Source organism: Camelina sativa, chromosome 19, assembly GCF_030686135.1.
Source record: "Camelina sativa cultivar CO46 ecotype springtype chromosome 19, ASM3068613v1".
Lineage (NCBI taxonomy): Eukaryota > Viridiplantae > Streptophyta > Magnoliopsida > Brassicales > Brassicaceae > Camelina > Camelina sativa.
Genome location: NC_141898.1, coordinates 7,014,514 through 7,029,711, shown reverse-complemented (window position 1 = coordinate 7,029,711; position 15,198 = coordinate 7,014,514). Strand labels below are relative to the sequence as shown.

General features: G+C 35.2%; 3 protein-coding genes and 2 long non-coding RNA genes across 5 annotated transcripts; 3 read left to right on the top strand and 2 right to left on the bottom strand.

The window, feature by feature from the left end:
* Positions 1-56: 56 nt before the first annotated feature.
* LOC104765346 (PRA1 family protein H-like) lies at positions 57-813 on the bottom strand. Its single transcript, XM_087500987.1, has 3 exons — positions 375-813; positions 204-275; positions 57-97 (listed from the first exon to the last, which is right to left on the bottom strand). The coding sequence occupies exons 1-3, from the start codon at positions 811-813 to the stop codon at positions 57-59; spliced, it is 552 nt and encodes a 183-aa protein (XP_087357113.1).
* A 3,512-nt stretch (positions 814-4,325) lies between these two features.
* Positions 4,326-6,707, top strand: LOC104765345 (uncharacterized). Its single transcript, XR_763869.3, has 5 exons — positions 4,326-4,551; positions 4,677-4,796; positions 4,989-5,237; positions 5,337-5,398; positions 6,386-6,707. It is a non-coding gene; the product is annotated as an uncharacterized LOC104765345 (long non-coding RNA).
* A 1,365-nt stretch (positions 6,708-8,072) lies between these two features.
* On the top strand, positions 8,073-8,927 carry LOC104765344 (uncharacterized). The gene is made up of 2 exons (XR_763867.2): positions 8,073-8,201; positions 8,330-8,927. It is a non-coding gene; the product is annotated as an uncharacterized LOC104765344 (long non-coding RNA).
* Positions 8,928-10,572: 1,645 nt separating this feature from the next.
* On the bottom strand, positions 10,573-12,033 carry LOC104765343 (ethylene-responsive transcription factor 4). Its single transcript, XM_010489039.3, has one exon. The coding sequence runs from the start codon at positions 11,591-11,593 to the stop codon at positions 10,928-10,930; it is 666 nt and encodes a 221-aa protein (XP_010487341.1). The 5' UTR covers positions 11,594-12,033; the 3' UTR covers positions 10,573-10,927.
* Positions 12,034-14,185: 2,152 nt separating this feature from the next.
* LOC104767523 (uncharacterized) lies at positions 14,186-15,091 on the top strand. The gene is made up of 2 exons (XM_010491537.2): positions 14,186-14,866; positions 14,945-15,091. The coding sequence occupies exons 1-2, from the start codon at positions 14,186-14,188 to the stop codon at positions 15,089-15,091; spliced, it is 828 nt and encodes a 275-aa protein (XP_010489839.2).
* The last annotated feature ends 107 nt before the right edge of the window (positions 15,092-15,198 follow it).

Sequence of the window (15,198 nt, the reverse complement as noted above, 5' to 3'; positions counted from 1 at the left end):
TTGCTAAGTTCGTCCCAAGCGATAAAACCCAAAAGTCTTTTAGAAGATTCCAAGTCTCAATCACGCAACTTCCTTAGCGCTCCGTGCAACAACATCGCTACAAACATATACACCAAAACAAAAATTTTAATTCCCAATCATACGTAACGCGCCTTCATTTAAATAAGAGAGACATAGAAAGAGATTTAAAAAAAAAATTGTACCTAAGTAAGCAGCAAGAAGAGACGAGAAAAAAGCGATAACAACTTCTCTACGCATAAGAAGAGCCGCTATTCCTGCAAAACAACATTCGTACAACAACGATCGTCAAGACATGTTTTGCCTTGCATATGTCCACAAAAAGTATTAAGTATAGTACTTGTTTCTTTATCAACCTAATTTGGAGATGAAGAAGAGCAAACGACGAATGAAGGGGTAAGCTTGATCAAGTCCTTTTTTAGCAATCAAATTGTCGAGATAATCCGTAACCGGAAAACTCGCTAACAGCACTAGAAATGGTGTCGTCTGCTTGTACAGAGATATTAAGAAGAAGATGACAAAGACAGAAATGTAGTTCCCGATGAACTGGCTAACGTTTTCTTGAACTCTTGCCGTTGCCTCCGATTGTGACACCGGGAACGAGTAGAGTTCAGTTCTGCCGCTGAAAACGCTAAACAGCGGCGTTTTGTTTTTGTCTAGGTCACTCGTTGTTAGCTTACCAAAAGGATTGATTCTCAAGAGGGACAAGAGAATCCTCGCCCGTGAAACTATGGTGGAGTATGATGACGTGGAGACGGTGGCGGAGACCTCTTGTTTCTCTTTGTTCTGCATCATGTATATTCGCTAATCGTTCGCAAAGATATTTTTTCTTAGTTCCCTTTTTTGTTTTAATATGTTATGTAACTTTTTTTTTTGTTGGCAATGTGTGTTGTCTTTTTATATATAGATAGATTATGTTAGCAAATATTCAAAATTTGATTGCAGTTGTGTATTCAAAATATGATCATTAAATAATATATTTTTGCAGTTATCATTGTTACTTATTCTGTAAAATATTTCAAAGTAGCATTATAATGTCTAATATTAAATTTCATATAATATTTTTTGCAGTGATATTTACTCATTAATGGAATGCATGGTGTGGCAGTTTTTACTATTGGATAAATGTTACGAATCCATCAATATCATCCATGCTCTTCGTAAGGTAGCAAGTCGCGAATTTTTTAGAGTTAATGTACCAACGTGCCATTCAAATTAATTTTAGAGTTGATATTTTCGTGTCATTTTGATCAGGCCTTTACTTGAGCCCATTAATTAAGACAAAGTTAATTACCAGACAACTGAAAAATTTCAGAAAAAGAAAAAAGTTAACGCTAAGAGAAGCTTTGATTTAAAAGTTAAAACGATGAAAATCATTATAGAAAATAACTCTATATAATTTGTTCAAAAGAAAAAAAAAAGGAACATAACTCTATAAATATGGTAATTGTACTTTATTTCTTTTGATACTCCGAAGTCCTAACGTTTACTATTTTGTGATCCGTTGACAAGAAAAGCTAACACTCCATTATGATGTAACATGTCTGTGATCATATGTGTATAACAATCCATTATGATGAAAGCCTCAATCAAATTCCTCACAAACTGAATTTGGTTTTCTCTTTGAAGTTTCAGTGAACAGTTTTCTTTTAATGTCGGCAATCAAATTGTAATTCAGGCTGATTACCTTCTTTTTTTTGTACTATATATAAAGTAACAAAAGCGACTATGAAAATGCTAGGAGCGTGAAGGGCGGCGATAACAAGTTTCAAAAGACTAAAATAAATTACATAATTTTAGTTAAGAGAACAAAAGGATAAAAGGAGTTGACGGCGTCATTGTAAAATGTCAAAAGAGACACGTGAAAGCCAATAAGGTCTCCTCGAAGTTTCATGGAAAAGACGACAGTTCAACTGACCTGACACATCACCCAACACTCATATGCCGCAGCTAACGGCGCTTCAACGGTAACGGCAACCGCCCATAATGCCCCCCTTCTCATTAAACAAATCAATACATATTTTTTGGTTTAACGAGTGACTAACAACAAATCAGGGTGAAAAATGCGGTTTGAAAAGGAGGAAAAAGGAGACTAATAAAAGAATAGATAGTGACTTCTGAAATGATTCAGACGATAGATGATAAGGAGTTTTATCTCTCTTGTCCTTAAACGAAAAAAGAAAAAAAGAGAGACACGAATGTGGAATAATAAGTGGTTCTTGTTTGGTTGCAGAGTTCCAATAAGGTGTTTTGTAATAAGCACACCTCCTACACGTGGCTCACGCGCCGCACCACAAAAAAAAAAACAAAAAAAAAAGCACTTGAACCCAAAAAAACAAAACTGGGACCTATTTCACGCGCTCATACGCGTGAGAACGACGATATCAGCGTCACACAGCCGACGAAACGCAACCATATTTATTTTCTATAGTGACTGTCTATCACGTTACGACATTTAACAGCGCCACCTGTCCCCATATTTGGTAACATGTGTCCAGGTGAAGCCACCTGCGTGGCTGCTTCACATTGGTTTGATTCTTTTAATACAAAAATATACTACTCCGGCTCTCCCATTATTATTACTAGGTTTTGAATCCAAATCATCCTGTGAGTTTATTTGATATATTTTAATAAAAATTATATATGATTGATTACAGTAATAAAAGATTATTTTATAAAAAAAATAAAATTAGTACTAAGGAAAAAAATTAAATTTTAAATACACAATTTTTTAAAATCTAAAAATCAGTTGTGTAATAAAATCAAATCTGATAAAAAAATCATAAATTTAACTTGACGTCCAGGCGAGGCAAATCAAATTGATGACCTCACATATCCTAAACCGTTTTCTTTGACCACCAAAAAAACGAAACAATTTTATAATCATGAAATTAACTCGTTTTCATATTTAATTGATCGCTACCACCTATGTTTTCGTGTTTTTTATGCAATGTTTTCTTATTCTTCATATTCTTTTTTGTTTTCATTGTCAAATTTTGTGTTAATTATCATCATAACTTTTACCGTTTGGTTCTTTGTTATACTCTTTTTCTTCTTCTTCTTCGTCAACTTCTTCACATTCTTCCACTGAAAAACCTTTTTTTAGACTACCACACAACTTCTTAACCCATCAAACTCCAAGAACAAAATCAAATAATAAACTTGGACGCTTGATAAATCAAGCTTTCCTACTCATTCTTTGTTGGAAGCATATTAATCTTATTTATAATGGTTCTGAACTATTGTCTAAAAAATTTCTAGTCGATGTGGGATATTGTGCTTAGTTCTTTGATTTCCATAAATTTAAAATTTTCTTTTTTCTAAAAAATTCTGTAAATTTAATAAATGTTAATGAATGACATGTCAAATCATGATAGGTTGTATAAAGTAATTATTAATATAGAAAATTTGGAAATTGTATAAAATGTTAATAAGTGATATGTCAAATTTCTATTGGTTGTTTAAAATCCTATGTGGACGGCCTTAGAAGCTTATAACTCCTATTTTTTATTAATATAGATTATTATTCTCATTTTTCTTTATGCTAAAACCTCTTTACCTTTTCATAACACAAAATTTTCACGAAGCTCTTCCTGGTTAGGATTATTGATATAACTAATGTTATCTTATTAGATATTCACCCGCGGTACACCGCAGAGCTATAATTATGTTTAGGCATGCATAATATAATTTATTTATTATTTTATTTAAATATGTAACTAATATGTTTTATATTTTTTAAATGTATGATAGTTTTACACACTAATATATTTAATTGTGTTCAAAGTTTTGATTGTTGTTGGAATACCATTATTCTATAATTCATATTGACCTCTGTTTATAGCATTATTATATTGTTATAAATTTATAATATCATTTGATTTGTCTTATAATTTACTATTGTCAACAATTATACAGTTTTTGTTATATTGTATTTTTATTAACAATGTATGGAATATATATTTTTAATACTATTATTTATTGTAATTATATAAGTATAATATAATATGACAAACATAATGTAGGTTGTTGCCTCTATATATCAATTTAACACTTTTTATTTATAGTTGTGCAATTAGATTAAAATGGTGTACTGTTTTACATTTGGATATTTTATTTGATGCATTTGTTATTTGTAAATTTTTTTGATCAAATGTCTATATAATAATAATGTATTTGGTATTAAAAAGCACTTCTTTGAAGAAGGTAGCAAAACTTAATAATTTGTGTTAGTTGGGGGGCTTCTTGGCAATTATATTATTTCTTGTCTTTTCGATTAAACAAAAAAAATTGTTTTGTTCGTCTCCACCGAGTAAATCTATTTGTCTCCAGAAAAAAAAAACTTTTCTTGTTTGTCTTATCATCTTCTCGAATCTGGCTTTTCAAAATCAGGGAAATCAGAAGTCAATTGCTATGATTCTTCTTTGTTTTAATCAGAAATGATAGATTATAAAATTTTACATTTAGAGGGAAGCTGCTATCTCCAAAATTCCATATCGTGGGTGAACTATTCTGAAATCGATTCCGTTCCTGGTAATTTAATATGTTCTTTCTGCTGTTGTTTTAAAAAAATTCCGATGATTTTGATGTTGGGTTTCCCATTCCATATCATGTTTCCACTCGAATATGGTAATATAAGGGTTTGTTATCACTTGTAGATCAGCGAATTTGGAAACATATCCGGGGAGATTTGAGGCTAAAAATAAAGTCAGCCATTGATTACATATTATCAGATATGGACAGCCATCGAGGATTTGAGCTAATATGATGTGTTCGAGGTAAATTAATCTGATATTTGTGTTGTAAATTTTTAATTGTTTCTGATATTGATGTTGGGTTTCACATGTCATAACCTCAAGCAACTTAGAGATGGTAATAGATTGATTGTTAATAAGATTTCCAATCATCAAATATGTAACCAATTTCGGAGAGGATTGCATCTAACACTAAAATGAAGGTTTGATTATCAGAGATGGGAGTCGCTTGAGGATTAAGCTAATACGCGGTGCAGGCAATATTCACGTTTATGTTCTATAAACATGAAAAACACACCATTGAGAAAGCTAAGTACAATTCACCTTTACAGATATCTTTCATTTAAGGCAGTTGTACTCATAGTGTTATTGAATAATGGTTTACTTTGTAGGTTTGTTGAAATTCTAAGCAATAATTAATAAAAGTGTCTGATACAGTATATATCTATATATCTATTTGAGAAGGTAATACTTTTGTAATAGAGGAAGCTATTTTAGTAGAAAAATCAAGCAACGATATTGTTAAAAATAAAGCTAATTGTGTTTTGTTTATTCATGTTGAAGTTCATACATGTAACAAACTATTTGCTACCAGGACTAATTGTCTTCCAGGTAAGTTTATTGAGGTTAGTATCTATAGATTCTTCATTCACTAAAATTATATTAACATATTTGAGTGTTTTCACTGCCTTAAATCATGGAAATTAAAGTGATTTGCAAACAGTATTATAACTTGGCTCTCAAACAAAATGAAATAAATTGTGTTTAACGGTCAACATAATTGTAGTAAACTGCGTATTGAATATGTGTTTTGAAAAAATTAAAAAATTACAATAACCAAAATATTGATTCATATTAGTCGTGACTGTCGATTATGATATGCTTCATTCATGGGAGGTGAATCAGTGGCCTTATGGAGAATGAGGCACGTGCATTTTGAATAAAACATAACAATTATATGAAAACTATTAAACTTAAATGTTTCCAACCTAGAAATTAAGTACCTACTAATATAATAAGGTGGGTCAAGTTTACCTTCGGAGAGGTAGCTGACTCAGTGTATGTTTTGGAAAACCTCCTTGAAAACAACATTAAGAAGCCTATTGACATACTTGCAAACCAAGTCCTTCTTCACTGATGCATGAATCTTTTTACTCTGAAATAATGAAACATAAAGATGCATTAGTAATATCAAGTCGTGTATGGCGTAAAAGTAAGCATTTAGTTTTACCATTGAATCCGACAAAACCAACTCTAGCGTTTCACCGGTGAGTTGGGTATATTGACGCCATGAATGGATGACCTTCACTTGGACCCTCCATGCGGTTTTGTAGGGTCGAACATCTTTCAAAAAGACAAAAGTAGCCGCCATAGAGAATTAAAATAGAGAGAATGTGTAAGAGTTAGTTTGATTGCTTATGCAGAGTGGAGTTTTAGGTTAGTATTATTTATAGGGATATGATTAGGTCGACCAACACGTTTGTTACGATACAAAAAAGATCCGATTTTAGCGAATAATTAAAGAGATCATAACGATCTTTGTTTTTAATGGTATGTTTATGTGATAGAAAATATTCTGATATTTAATTCTGTTTTGCTTGATTGATTTATAGGATACGCATTCAGTGGAAGAAAATATTTGGAAATCAAAAACTTGGAACACAAGTCTCGCTGATCCTTCGGAAGGCAATGAAATATCTATTTATTGTGTATTAGATTATTGAATAGAAACAATTGGCGGTGAAAATAATTGTGGGTTAGGAATAGGTAGAACTGAAATGGGCTTGGACCTTGATTTGTTAATGTTTATTTTCAAAAATGTATATATAGATATAGATATAGATTAGTTATTAGTTTATTACTAATTTTGTATAGGTAAAATAAAAAATCGAGTAACTTGATTTAATAAAAAGACCATCTAACTGAATTTGTTTATGTTTTGTACTTTAGTATTAAAGAATTGTTACTAGATGAATAATTTATAAATTTATATACAATTATAAAATTATGAAAATCAAAACATATGAATTTTGAAATAATAACTTTAATTATTTGATTTAAATTTTTCTATTTTTTATTTTCAACTCTATTTAAAACACAAAGTAAATTTTAAAATCTAAAACAAATCACTAAACAAATAACATAAGATTTTAATAAGTATTGTAAATTCTAAAACCAATAATATACAATTTTTATAAGTTATTAAAAAATAATAATTAAATAACATATAATTTTTGTTTAGATTTCTAAATCTATTAAAATTATAAAACTATTTTTAACAAAAATATTATCCAAATTAATGAAATGATGTTACTTATTTGGAAGCGGTGCGTCCGTAATTATTATTATTTTTTTTTCCTGAGGGCTTTTAATGCAGTGTGCTACTTATTTAAAAAAGAGAAGATGATTGAGATACTTATTTGTTGAGATTAATGAATGATGGGGGTTGTGGATGCTAAAGATAAAAAGTAATAGGACCAATAAGCACAATAGTGTGGCCGACTTGGAAATCGAATCGGGTGAGAAAAAAAAAAAAAAAAAATCTGGTTGGTTGGGATTGAGATTCTGGATGACGCTTATTATCAAGCGTGTGGGTTCCACCAATAAAAAGCGGCCGCCGCAGCTAATCTTGTTTCACACGTGTCTTATCTACCATGTGTATTTTAAATTGATTTTAATCTTGTTTCAGTGTAATTATTAAAATACTAGTATTTTTATTATTATTATATATTAAGATGTGACCCTGATATCCATATCTGCGACTAACCTGTATCTTATTAATTCTACCCATCCATCATCATCCATGACCATGTGTATATATGGAATTGGTGTGTGCCTATTTCTCGGCATTTTCATTTTTTTTCAAACTTTTGTAGTTTTTTTTAATCTGAAAATTAATCTTGTTGTAAAAAAAAAGGTCTCTGGTATTGAAAAAATTGTGGGAGATGGGGTTTATTATGGGGGAGCAAGATGATGAGATGAGGGGGCCAAAAATTAAAATACCTCAATTTACGGAGTCCTTCACGTAATTCAGTTGGATTGGTAAAATAATTTAGAAAAAAAAAACAATAATGGGAAAAGAAAAAAAAAACAATAATGAGACAGTGAGAATCAAACTTTATCGGACGGTGGAGATGCACGTGAAGACAACCAAGACTCCCGACATAAACCTCGTCAACACGGAATTTACATCCCATGCCACTTTCACACGCGCCAGATTCTCAAACACGCAACTTCTTACTCTCCGACTACGGTTTTCACTTAACAGTTTACAATAATAGTTCAAACCGGATTTTAGACCGGGTATATCACTATATCTTGAGCTATCATTTTTTTTTAATTCAACTGGACTATCATTTTTCTTATCTTGCGTATGGAAACTAATTTAATTCAACATTTGTAAAAGTCATGAAACTAATATTTTAAAAGGTGATAATTACTAAACAACTAAAATTTATTATCGAAGAAGTAAATTTTAATTTTGTTAAATAGTATGATTTTACTAAGCTTCTTGAGTTTATGAAGCTTCTTGAGTTTATGTTTATGGTTCTTGGCAGATTCTTGCGTTTTTGGCTGCGGTTTTGTTGATGGTGATGTCGGCGTTGAAAGCAGATTTGTGGGAGAGATATGGGTATGAGATGGAGAGAGATGAGACCGATGGTTTGATGATGTATGGGTGAAAGTACTCAGCTTGGTCGCAGTTTTTGAGAGTGAAGTTTTGGAAGAAGGAGTTCGTAGGGAGAGGAGATGAAAGGAGATCGGGAAGAGAGAAACAAATTGTTTCTTAATTTCTTTGTCTTGAGCAAGACATTTCTTGAGGCGGTGGTGATGAGTAAGAGGAGGAGCGACGACAATTAGAGAGAGGAAAAGGAAGAAGAGAGATAACGAGGGCGACGCCAATTAGAGAGAGGAGAAGGAAGAAGAGAGATAACTGGGGTTAACGTCCGGTTTAACATTGTTAATAGAAAACCGATAATTTTTTATTAATAATTAATTAGATAAGCACGATAAAATTGGAATTTGAATTTTGTTGTAAAATCGTAGGTATTAAACTAACAACACTTATTGTTTTAGGTTTTAAATGACATATTTTTATTATTTCATGCACTTTTATTCTAATCCAAAACAGTTGGGTATTAAACGTCCAAATAAAAATAATTTTGGGTCTTTTTGGCATTTTTCCCAAATAGAACGTAAATAACATGAGTGTTTCACTTGCTGTTTCATACTCTTAAAATATTAGTCAACTTTTTAACCATTAAATTAACTTGCGTGTATGAAAGTGTTTGAATATGATAAAAGATAAGAGTAAAACATTCCTTATTTTTGGAAAATAAATTTGTAAAAGTCATTTGGTCGCAGCTCGCTGTTAGTAAATAAGTACTTTTTTGAGAGGACGATGACTTTTGAAATAATACTACGAAGACTACAAAGTACTAGTACTATTTCTCATAAATATATACTAGTATTTTAATGTTTTTTCTGGCAAAAAGTGGGCGCCACCGTCTCTGATTCGGTCTCTTCTGAAAAGGATCACTCGCGCTGCTGTTGCTTGGCCGTCGGTGCCGCCTCACTCTTTTTATTTTCGGAATTAAGTATAGAAATAAAACTGAAATTATAAGATCCAACCACGTGGATAAGGAAAAAGAATCTAAGCCGTTGGATGTACACGCGAATAATGAAGAGATAGTTATTTTGACTCTTTTTGATTGCGGAGTTGGAGACAAGAATCTCAATCAAACCATCTCTTCTTCTCTGCCTCTCATTATGAAGCCGCTTTCTTTTTCTTTTCATCTCTCTCACAATCTTCCTCTTATACGTCGTCGTTTTTCCCTTCTTCCAAACGTTAAATTTTTGCTCTTTCCTTAACATCGTTGAATCTAATTTACATTTTCAACACATCACGCCATCATTGTTTTCACTAATAGTAAATTTTGCTTTCCGAACAAAAAAAAACAAATATAATCAAATTCCATTTAAACCAGCCATCTAGAAACAATTGGCCAAAAGGATAATTTTATAAAAGAAAACACAATTAGGTCAAATGATGTTGTTTTTAGTCGAATTCAACTCCGAATCAATTCAATGTCATATTTAAAGAATATAAATAAATTATGTACTATTATAAACCAATATCTAGACTAGTTGTTTTGTTTAAGAGAATCTATTTACTCCTTTTTGTTTTAATCTTTGCCGACAAAAAATTGTTTACTCAATTATAAAGATCTTTTCCAAATAAAATTATACTCCTTCTAGCTATCCTTTATCGTCTTCTTTTCAAACGGAAGAAGAAGAATCTATCAAATTTAAAGTCTAGGTTCTCCCTTGCACAACCTAAATAGAGTGTCAAATGTTCATCTACAAAAATTAGCCCAAACAAAAAACAAATAGAGCCCTCTTGTAAGTCCGTACTGTATAAGTAGACCCTACTTAATGACGTAAGCGCGAAGAATTTTCTAACATACGCCGCAGAGAGAAGAAAAGACTGAGGGGCCCACACACGCCGGCTGCGTGTCTGCTGGAAACTTGGACCATTTGTTTTAAAAGCCCCGACGACGGCGACGACGACAGACTCAACTCAACTCAACTCAACTAACCCTTTTTTTAATCAATCTCACTTTTTTTATTTTAGATTTCTTTTACACCCTTCAACTTACACAATTAGTTGTGATTGTTTTATCTAATTTTATTATTTTGTTAACGATAATGGAAACGAAGGCCAATATAGAAGAAGCCGCCAGATAAAGTACATAAGCAGTAATTACTAATTTATGAAATTAGATTAGTTTAGATAACACCATTCTGAAGATTACCAAATTATTGATTGAAAATTTGGAAGAAGAACAAAAATTTAAAAAAAAAAACATAGGAGGAACAACATGGGTTGAAACCAAGTCGCAAAAAAAATTAAAAACACACAACAAAAGTTCAGATCTCCCCCGGTTATGTAATAATATGTACATAACGAACCATGTCAGCTAAAATTACAATTCTTCTCTCTCTCTCAGATATATTTTTTTTTTCTTCCTTTCTAAAAACTGATTAATAATTTCATCTGAGAGAGAAAAAAAACTAGGAGAAAACGATTTCTCTCAGCTCAAAAAAAAAAAAAGATAACGCATGCGCTTCGAATTGAAACGACACCGCTAAAACGCTCAGGCTTGTTCTGACGGAGGAGGCAAGTTTAGATCTAGATCTAACGGCTGTGACCTCTTCTCCAACCCTCCTTCGAAATCGACGACCGAGGACGAGTCAGAGTCGCTTTGGGCTCCTCCACAGGCAACCTTAGTCGCAGCATGCACCGCCGACGGCCTAAACACCGGAGTAGACTGACCACGACCTCCGTTTCCGATTCCCATCAGGTCCAAAAAGTAAACAGGACGCGCCATCGGGATCTGATAACACGCGCCGCCGCCGCCGCCTAGGCTAAGCTCGAGCTGCGGCGGAACATTTCCAGCAGTGGTAGACGGTACAACCGCCGTGGGAGGAGAAGCGCAGTCGAGCGTGCTGCTCTGGCTAGGACTGCGAGCGAAACCGGCAGGCACCTTCTGATCACTGAGCTCGAGGAAAGTGGGGAAATTGGTCTTAGCCTTAGCTCCACGAAAATCACGCGCCGCTGAATCGTAAGCACGCGCCGCTTCCTCGGCGGTATCGAAAGTACCAAGCCAGACGCGGGTTTTCTTGCCGGGATCACGGATCTCGGCGGCGTAACGGCCCCAAGGGCGCTTCCTAACGCCTCTGTAACGAATCTCCTTGGCATTATTAATATGGGTCTGGTTAGTAGTAGTAGCAGGGTCGGATTTCAAGCCCATCTTGGCCATATCGGTAGATAAGAGATTGAGAGTGGGTGTGATAATTGAAGGAAGAAGGAGGAAGGGGGAGAGAGGTTGTTTATATATAAGATGAGAGGTGAGGATGGGAGAGAGAGAGAGAGTAAAAGCGACGCTCCTTTCGGGGCGCTTTGTTGTGAGAACAGTCAAAGCCTGAAAATAGTTTTAGCGGCTTCTCTTAAAAAACACCAGCGGTTTTCATGGTTTTTTTTTTCTTTCTTTTCTCTCTTACCACCACTTATCTTTTGCCACGTGTATTTCTTTCCTTTTTACAATGAATTTTGCTTTTTTTTTCCATCAACCCTTCGTTTTTTTTTACCCCACCAAGCGTTTTTTTAAATTTCTGTTTGATCATCATTAAATTGTTGTATTTTACACTGTTAAATACATTGTCAAAAAAATAGATATAGAATTAATTACTTTATATTTCTTTTAAATGATACTTTTATTTTTGTGTTGGGCATAATTTTATCATCACAAATACATAAATATAATTTATTTATTCAACACATATTTTGCTGGATAAAATCAGGGTAGATAAGAGTTTATCTTATAAGAGGAAAATCTTTCTGATTGGTTAAATGAACCGAGAATTTCGTGACTGACTCTGTCAAGAGACCGAAAATCTCGTGACTGACTCTGTCACGAGACCGAGAATCTCGCGACTATATTTGTCGATAGACCGAGAATCTCGCGACTAACGTTGTTGATGGACCAAAAGTCACGCGACTAGATCTGTTAAGAGACCAACAGTCTAACGACCAACTTTACTAATGGGCCAAGAGTCCTGTGACCGACCCTATCATAGATAGAGTCGGTAAGCCCAAGACAAATCTTAAGGGATTAGGGCAAAGGAGTCTCTATATAAGGAAAGCGACCTCCACGAGAGACACGGGAGAGCAACAAATCAAGAGACCTAAAACATAAGACACACGACTCAACTCTAGAACGCGGCTAGAGTTTATAGATTGATTCGCTGTGCCTTGAATTCTTGTATTTGAGCTAGAGACTTTGATCAATAAAAACAACTATTCAACATCTCTTTCTTGTTTCCGTAGTCTTTAAACAAATCGATTATTTTTGCCCAAACAGTTGGCGCTAGAAGGAGGGGCCTAGAGTAATCTACGTGAGATGATGGCAAACGAAAGTACCACGACCAATGTCGAAGCGATTGTCGTCGCTCAGCTGGAAGTCCTGACTGCCAGGATGAACGAGACGGTGCAGAAGCTGACGCAGATCGAGGCCGATAATGCTAGGCTACGTGAGGAGAACGCCTCACTAGTGACAACAGGAAGAATTTTTACTGAAGCAAGCTCAAGATTTCGTGACGTGCACGTCAGTCGGATGCAAGATCTCAATACAACTCCAGCAGCTACTCGAACGACGACCGCGACTGAAGACGGACGACTAGAGACTCCACAAGAGGAGAATAATGGAGAAAACCCTAGCATAAGACAAACCCGTGAGAACCTTGTTCAAGAAGAAAACACGGATCAACAACGAATCGTTAACGCGCCGCACGTTACAGGAGTCGAATATGAACAACACACCATGTCAGCCGAAGCCGCTTACTTGGAAACTATGCTTACAAAACGTTTGGGTGCAGTAGAAGCCATGATCGAACGACTGCCAGAAGTAGCTCCACCGATCCGAAAAAGCAACTTGCACTCGTATGCCGATACACCTTTTTCTCATGAAATTGCACTCACTGAGATGCCGAGAAAATTCATGTTACCAACAATGAAGATGTATGATGGAACATCCGATCCGGATGACCACATAACACAATACAAACAACGAATGTTCACGGCGGCCATCCAAAAAGAGTGCAGGGAAGCTACTATGTGCAAGGGTTTTGGCTCAATCCTAACAGGTGCAACACTTCAGTGGTTTATCAACCTGCCAAACGGCTCGATCAACTCGTTTGCATCATTGACAGATCTCTTCGTTGAGCAATTTGCAAGCAGCAAGAACCTCGAGAAAACAACGGATGACCTTTACGAGGTACGACAAAAGAGAGATGAGTCGTTGCATGCCTATGTGGGACGCTTCAACAAGGAAAAAGTATCGATCCCCAGTTGCAACACGTCAACTGCCATCTCCGCATTTAAAAGAGGATTGCTTCCTGACGGTGATTTGTACAAGGAACTGACGAAGTACCAATGCAGAACAATGGAAGACGTGCTCTCACGTGCGTGGGCGCAGATAAAGTGGGAGGAAGACTCAGCTTATCGCCAGCGACGTTCACCACGATCTGATTTCCATGTAGTGAGAAACGAAAGAACAAGTAGGGATGATAAGCCTTACCAAAGACCACATGACGAAAACACCATGAGTGAAAGAAGGAACACACGTCGAACATTGAACGAGGCTGACGACAGGAGACCTAAATCGACATCATGGCCAGATATTATTAACCTCTCGATCTCTCATACACATTTAGTCGGTGTATTGAAAGAGATGGGTGGAAACGTGAGATGGCCTCCAAAAATGAAAGCACTTGACAATAGGCGTGACACCTCGAAGTGATGTGAGTTCCACAACGATCAGGGCCACAAAACAGAATATTGCATCTCATTGAAGATGGAAGTGAATGAGCTGCTTAAAAAAGGTCACTTTAGGGAATACTTGTCAGATAAAACCCATAATCGCATGGATAGCGAGAGCGACAAGCAAATAGCAATTGCGAACGCCCCAGTTTTGCCTCCAAAACATGATCGAGTCATCAATGTTATCTCTGGAGGATCAGAGATAAGTGGGATAACTCACTCAGCTACGAAAAGAAACACTAGAGCTGTCAAGAACTCTCAAAACACTGGACTTGCTACGAAAGGCGATACACCGTCATACACCATAACTTTTACGACTGATGAGAGCAGTGTACCAACCCTGCATCACGATACTTTAGTCATACAACTAACATTGGCTAACTGTTTGATGAAGAGGATATTAATCGACAATGGAAGCTCAACTAACATCCTTTATATGCAAGCATATAAGGAGTTGGGTCTCGACGAAGGAGGGCTGACACGAAAATCTATTCCATTAGTTGGGTTCAGCGGTGAGGTCAAGCAGAGTATTAGCGAAGTGACGCTTCCAGTGTATGGAGAGGGAGTTAACAAACACACTAAATTTTTAGTAGTAGATTGTGCTTCGGCTTATAATGCTATTATGGCATGCCCCTGGATTCACGACATGGGAGCTATTCCATCGACTCTACACCAAACTATCAAATTTCCCACCCCATGGGGAGTGAAAGAGATAGTAAGGGAACCAGAAAGTTCACGTTCATGCTATCAAACTACCTTAAAAAGTAAAGATCAACAGTTATAGCAATTACAGAGGCTACCGCTGGTACTTCACAGGGAAGAACCAGAGGTGGAACAGTTGGATGAGATGCCATTACTCGAAGACGATCCTAACAAGCGGGTGAACATGAGTTCAAAACTAGCAGCCGACATACAAAAGAGGTTTATCGACTTCTTTTAATCATACGCCAGCTGCTTTGAACCTTCAAACAAAACAATTGTGAAACTATTGAAGAAACGTATGGAAAAGTCAAAAGGAAAGTGGGTAGAATAGATTCCAGGCATATT

Excerpts from the sequence above, each read along its gene's own strand:
- LOC104765346 (XM_087500987.1), bottom strand. The coding sequence starts at position 813 with ATGATGCAGAACAAAGAGAAACAAGAGGTCTCCGCCACCGTCTCCACG. Across the intron at positions 276-374 it reads CTTCTTCATCTCCAAATTAG|GAATAGCGGCTCTTCTTATG; the intron begins GTTGATAAAGAA and ends GTTGTTTTGCAG. Across the intron at positions 98-203 it reads TCTTCTTGCTGCTTACTTAG|CGATGTTGTTGCACGGAGCG; the intron begins GTACAATTTTTT and ends ATATGTTTGTAG.
- LOC104767523 (XM_010491537.2), top strand. The coding sequence starts at position 14,186 with ATGGAAGTGAATGAGCTGCTTAAAAAAGGTCACTTTAGGGAATACTTG. Across the intron at positions 14,867-14,944 it reads CATGGGGAGTGAAAGAGATA|AGGCTACCGCTGGTACTTCA; the intron begins GTAAGGGAACCA and ends TAGCAATTACAG.
- LOC104765343 (XM_010489039.3), bottom strand. The coding sequence starts at position 11,593 with ATGGCCAAGATGGGCTTGAAATCCGACCCTGCTACTACTACTAACCAG.